Source organism: Mercenaria mercenaria, chromosome 14 (genome assembly GCF_021730395.1).
Source record: "Mercenaria mercenaria strain notata chromosome 14, MADL_Memer_1, whole genome shotgun sequence".
In the NCBI taxonomy this organism is placed as follows: domain Eukaryota; kingdom Metazoa; phylum Mollusca; class Bivalvia; order Venerida; family Veneridae; genus Mercenaria; species Mercenaria mercenaria.
In genome coordinates, this window is record NC_069374.1 from 30,278,131 (window position 1) to 30,284,130 (window position 6,000).

The following is a 6,000-nucleotide window of genomic DNA, read 5'->3' on the forward strand; positions in this document are numbered from 1 at the left end:
GCATTAGTCTTAGAGAGAGAAAATACTTAAATGTTCATTACACATTCATACTACAGATATAAGAATATATATCAAGTTGTGATAAAAAGTACAAAGCCTTAACTGTTATTATAATTAGTTTTTTTTATCAAAAATTAATTTCAACCAGACTGCGGCTTGGTTCCAAATGTCACTGACGGGACTGTGAGCTTAACCTCTACAACTACTACTTATGGATCAACAGCAAGTGTCACCTGTGATCCGGGATATGATTCAAAAGGAGCAACAATTACATGCACGGCAAGTGGGAGTTGGGACATACCAACATGTACCATCAAAGGTATTTTATATGTTGGTGTTTGTCATAGATGAAGCTACAATATGGATAAACGACTTAATAGATTTCCCTTAACACTAGGTTGCTAAAGGGAATCTCATCATCTAGCTCTTTATGGAAACTGTTAAAAGTTAGGTTTGGTGTAACACATGGAAAATAAAACATTTTGATGTAACATATGTAAAATAAAAACATTTATTAACGACAGGTTTAAGAAATAATTTCAGTGAACCTGCTCAGCTTCAGTATGTTTCAATGTACCATCGTCTTTAAATGAATATTTTCATTAGTTTAAAATTATTCTTAAATAGACTGTGGCTCTGTGCCATCTGTATCTGACGGGACAGTAAGACAAACCGCTAATACTTCTACTTATGGATCTACTGCATCTGTCACCTGTGACCCGGGATATGATTCAAACGGAGCTACAATAGCATGCCAGGCAAGTGGAAGTTGGGAAATGCCAACATGTACCATCAAAGGTATGTAATATATTAATTTTACCATGTATAAACTTTTCAATATCTCTCACACCCGGTTAATCAAACGTGCAGAACAGACTCAATTGAAAATTTGAAAGTTTGAAAGTTTACAAGACTGAAGATATATTGCATTCCATCGGATCGGATTGAAGAAACCTCCTAATCTGGTTCTTCCAAGAGACTATTAAATCCTACATGTTTTGTATCAGATAGCCCAAAAATATCGTAAAATTTAGGGTAACAAGAGTTACAACATAGGTCAAAAATGTACTTTTACATAAGACGAAATCAGTATTTATAGCCAGTAATATTTGTCATCTATTTTTTCCAGAGAACATACTTGTTTAGAACTTGAAAGAAGATAATAACTTTCTTAGAGAAAATGGTTTAAATTTATATTTGGAGGAGAATGTTTACTGCTTATTAAATTATTTTGCTTCAAAAGCATGCGTTCTGCGTATCTGAAAAGATGTAGTACGTTTTCAAACTATCAACGTATTCATTCTGATAATAATAAAATGTATTTTTAAAAGACTGTGGCTCTGCACCATCTGTATCTAACGGAACTGTGAGCCTAACCGCTACAACTACTACTTACGGATCTAATGCATCTCTAACTTGTGACACCGGATATGATTCAAATGTAGCTACAATAACATGTCAGGACAATGGAGTTTGGCAGACACCAACATGCACCATTAAAGGTAATTTCTATATTACTCTAGTCACACGTAGGCATCTCCCAATATCAATTAGTGATGAATTTTGTAACACTTGATAGGTTTTAACCTTTACTCAAATCGTTGTAAATAGCCCCATTATGTGTTTCTACCTGAAGAACATTGAACTATAGGTTTGTCATAACAAGCTGATAATAAAAAACTTGGTAAATGACTTTTATCATAAAAACGATGTCAATTCATCTGATTAATTGTGGCATATGATTAGTGTTGGTAAAATATCTTAGCCTGCATTTTAATTACAATGAATATCATTTTAAAAGACTGTGGCTTTACACCATCTGTATCTAACGGGACTGTGAGCCTTACCGCTACAACTACTACTTATGGATCAACTGCAAGTGTTAACTGTGATGATGGACATGATTCAAATGTAGCTACCATTACATGCCAGGCAAGTGGAATGTGGGAGACACCAACATGTACTATCAAAGGTGATTTATATATCATCCTAGTTTTTCAGTGCTGTCGTTTATTATAGTTAATAATTACTGCATTTATTCAACTCATTTAAAAAGCCTCGTCCTCTCGTTCTATCTGATAACTGTTATATTGGCTGGTTTGTAGTAATAGGCCGACAGCAAAAGTTATGTAAATAATAGTTTCATTAATGGTTTCAGGGTATTTGCACAAAGTTTCTACATAATATCTACTGGAAACAATATCAATGACTGTATTTCTATTATTATTATGATTTTATTATTATTTTAAAAGACCGTGGCTCGACACCTTTTGTATCTGACGGGACAGTAAGCCTTACCGCTAATACTACTACTTATGGATCGACTGCATCTGTCACCTGTGACCCGGGATATGATTCAAATGGAGCTACAATAACATGCCAGGCAAGTGGAAGTTGGGAAACGCCAATATGTACCATCAAAGGTATCTATTATATTACTTTTTTCATGTATAAATCTCTCAATATAAAGATAGCTCTGCACGTTTGAAAGCATTATTTTCTACAATCATGTAGAATTTTACTAAACAGGAAAAGTGGAAACTACACAAGTCGCCCAACACGACAAAAAGGAAACTGTTTTACTCTCGGTTTGATCGAGCCTCTTTTAGGGCGTTAGTCGAAATGTTTGCTACCGTCTTGGGCAGAGTTAAACATTTGCACATGCTACAAATGACAAAACATAATTTGGAGACATCAGATCACCGAACCCTAAAAGAATGAACAGATGGAACTACTACAAGAAAAGGAAGAAATGTCATCAGATACAACAATGGGCTATCTCTTAAACGAGAAAATAATAGACAAAATAAAATATACTTGAATTTATGGAGAGGATCCGAGGTAATGCCGCCTACATTTCACAAAAACTGCTAAATGGAAAAGAAGCAGGAACCATATCGAAGAGGTGATAGACAATACCAAAAGCTATGAAAGCGGGACTGTTGGAACCAACCAAGCCGGAATGTACAAACTGGAAAGCTTTACAGTAAAACTTAAGCTACAGTCACACATACGGATAAGTCCGTACGTTGAGGTATTGAGGTATGTTGCGGACGGGATTGGTCTGTGGTGGAGCGGGGGGGGGGGGAGGGGGGGGGGGGGGGGGGAAAGGCGGAGGCGGGCACGGATTAATACGGAACAGTACGTCTTAGTTCGGAAATAATGGCGAGAGATACAGGACACGAATAAGTACTACGTTGAACTACGTTTTACTGCGCCTCTTGGACGGGTCTGCTGTGAACTACGTTGAACTGCGCTTACGTACGGGCAGCCTAGGATAACTACTTTCAGCTAAGGATCAATACTAAATTACTCAATATGATTGTCGTGTTAATACCCCAGTCACACATACGGCGTGGATAGCTACGTCTAGCCACGGATAGAAACGTAGATATCCGTATCGATTCGTACCTGAGCCGTACCTCAAAGCAGTAATCCGTACTGGGTCAAAACGCTTTCAAGACTTATCTCAAAATTGCAAGTTTCTCCAACTTTTGAACATGTACGAAAGTTTGAGTGATCCGAAGCCACATGAGCGTGACTTTAGCACAACTTGATTGAAACTTATTCATCCGTACGGTAGTTAAACGTACTAAATCGTAGTTATCCGTACTGAAAATTCCCTTACCGTAGTCAAGCGAATTGATCCGTAGCTAAACGTAGTTATCAGAGGCTGACCGTACTTAAGCGTAGTTCAACTTAGTTCACCGCAGACCCGTTCACTCGCTGATCATGTTGCCAGGCGGAGTAAAACGCAGTTCAACGTAGTACGCCGTACCTTTCCGTACTTATTCGCGTCCTGTATTATTTACTTGTTCCCCGTCTCTCACAATTTTCCCCGTACTAAGACGTATTGTTCCGTACTTATCCGTGTGCCCCCAAACAGACCAATTCCTTCCGCACCGTACCTCAATGCACGGACATACCCGTATGTGTGACTTTAGCTTAAACGACTTTGGATATCGAAATGTTACAGCTCTGATTGAATTTACCGAGAAGGGTACTTGATGTGATGGGCGACATGTTTGTTTCCAATAGGTCTATTTCAAACTAGACAAAGACTGACTTTTCAACATTTAGTACATACGGTATTAAAGATTCTCGACAGTATATCTATATAAATTCTACCAGGCAGTTTTCTAAGTTTCCGGATATTGACTTTACGCCTTCACGTCCAGTTAATCAAACGTGCAGAACAAACTCAATGGAATATTAAGTAAATAAGACTGAAGATATATTGCCTTTATCAGATCATTGAAGAGAACCTCCTCATCAGATTCTATCGAGAGACTAGTAAATCCTAAAGGTTTTGTATCAAAGAGTCAATAAAAGTAATGTACATTTAAGATAGTAGACGTTACACATAAGACGACAGTAATTATAGACAGTAATACTTCACAGAGTACATGAATGTTTAGAACTTAACAAAATAATAAATTTCTGAGAGAAAATTGTTCAAATTTACATTAGGAGGAGAATGTTTAATGTTTATGAAATAATAATGCTTCATAAGCATGCGTTCTGCGTATCTGAAAAAAAATGTAATATGTTTTTTCAAACTATCAACGTATTCAATCTGATAATAATGCACCTATTTTTAAAAGACTGTGGCTCTGCACCGTCTGTATCTAACGGGACTGTGAGCCTAACCGCTACAACTACTACTTATGGATCTACTGCATCTCTAACATGTGACACTGGATATGATTCAAATGTAGCTACAATAACATGTCAGGACAATGGAGTTTGGCAGACACCAACATGCACCATTAAAGGTAATTTCTATATTACTCTAATCACACATAGTCATTTCCCAATATTAATCAGTGATGAATTTTTTAACACTTGATAGGTTTAACCTTTACTCAAATCGTTGTAAATAGCCTCATTATGTGTTTCTACCTGAAGATCATTGAATTATAGGTTTGTCATAACAAGCTGATAATAAAAACTTGGTAAATGACTTTTATCATAAAAAAGATGTCAGTTCATCTGATTAATTGTGGCATATGCTTAGTGTTGGCCAAAAATCTTAGCCTGTATTTTAATTATAATGAATATCATTTTAAAAGACTGTGGCTTTACACCATCTGTATCTAATGGAACTGTGAGCCTTACCGCTACAACTACTACTTATGGATCAACTGCAAGTGTTAACTGTGATGATGGACATGATTCAAATGTAGCTACCATTACATGCCAGGCAAGTGGAATGTGGGAAACACCAACATGTACTATCAAAGGTGATTTATATATCATCCTAGTTAGAATATTTTCAGTGCTGTCGTTTATCATTTATTCAACTCATTTAAAGAGCCTCGTCCTCTCATTCTATCTGATAACTGTTAAATTGGCTGGTTTGTAGTTACAGGCTGACAAAAAGTTATGTAAATAATAGTTTCATTAATGGTTTCAGGGTATATGCACAAAGTTGCTAAATAATTTCTACTAGAAACAATATCAATGACTGTATTTCAATTATTATTATGATTTTATTATTATTTTAAAAGACTGTGGCTCTACACCTTTTGTATCTGACGGGACAGTTAGCCTAACCGCTAATACTACTACTTATGGATCTACTGCATCTGTCATCTGTGAGCCTGGATATGATTCAAATGGAGCTACAATAACATGCCAGGCAAGTGGAAGTTGGGAGACACCGACATGTACAATCAAAGGTATTTAATATTTTTCTTTTCTCAGAGATCAGTCTCAAAATATGAATCATTGATGAAATTATTATGAAATTCAAGACTTTTGCTCAAAACCAATTTTATCGAACGGAGCTGTCGGCCTAGTCTCTACAACTAATACTTATGGATCAAGTGCAGCTGTCAGATTTGTCCTTAGATATGATTCAGATTGAGCCACAGTAACAAGCCAGAAAGTGGGGATTGGCAAACACTGATATGCATTATCAAATATATTGTATTTATTATATACATATATAAATCCTGTCAAAGATACAGCTTGTGTTTACAAGTAAATATGATCAGG

The 6,000-nt window shown here is 36.3% G+C and overlaps 1 protein-coding gene across 1 annotated transcript in view; it reads left to right on the plus strand.

The window, feature by feature from the left end:
- LOC123526736 (sushi, von Willebrand factor type A, EGF and pentraxin domain-containing protein 1-like) overlaps nucleotides 1-5,689 on the plus strand; it is a 23,115-nt gene extending 17,426 nt beyond the window's left edge. Inside the window, exons 11-16 of the mRNA XM_053522560.1 lie at nucleotides 628-798; nucleotides 1,332-1,502; nucleotides 1,802-1,972; nucleotides 4,605-4,775; nucleotides 5,073-5,243; nucleotides 5,511-5,689. Coding sequence (XP_053378535.1) covers nucleotides 628-798; nucleotides 1,332-1,502; nucleotides 1,802-1,972; nucleotides 4,605-4,775; nucleotides 5,073-5,243; nucleotides 5,511-5,689 — 1,034 coding nt within the window. The remainder of the gene's footprint in view (nucleotides 1-627; nucleotides 799-1,331; nucleotides 1,503-1,801; nucleotides 1,973-4,604; nucleotides 4,776-5,072; nucleotides 5,244-5,510) is intronic.
- The last annotated feature ends 311 nt before the right edge of the window (nucleotides 5,690-6,000 follow it).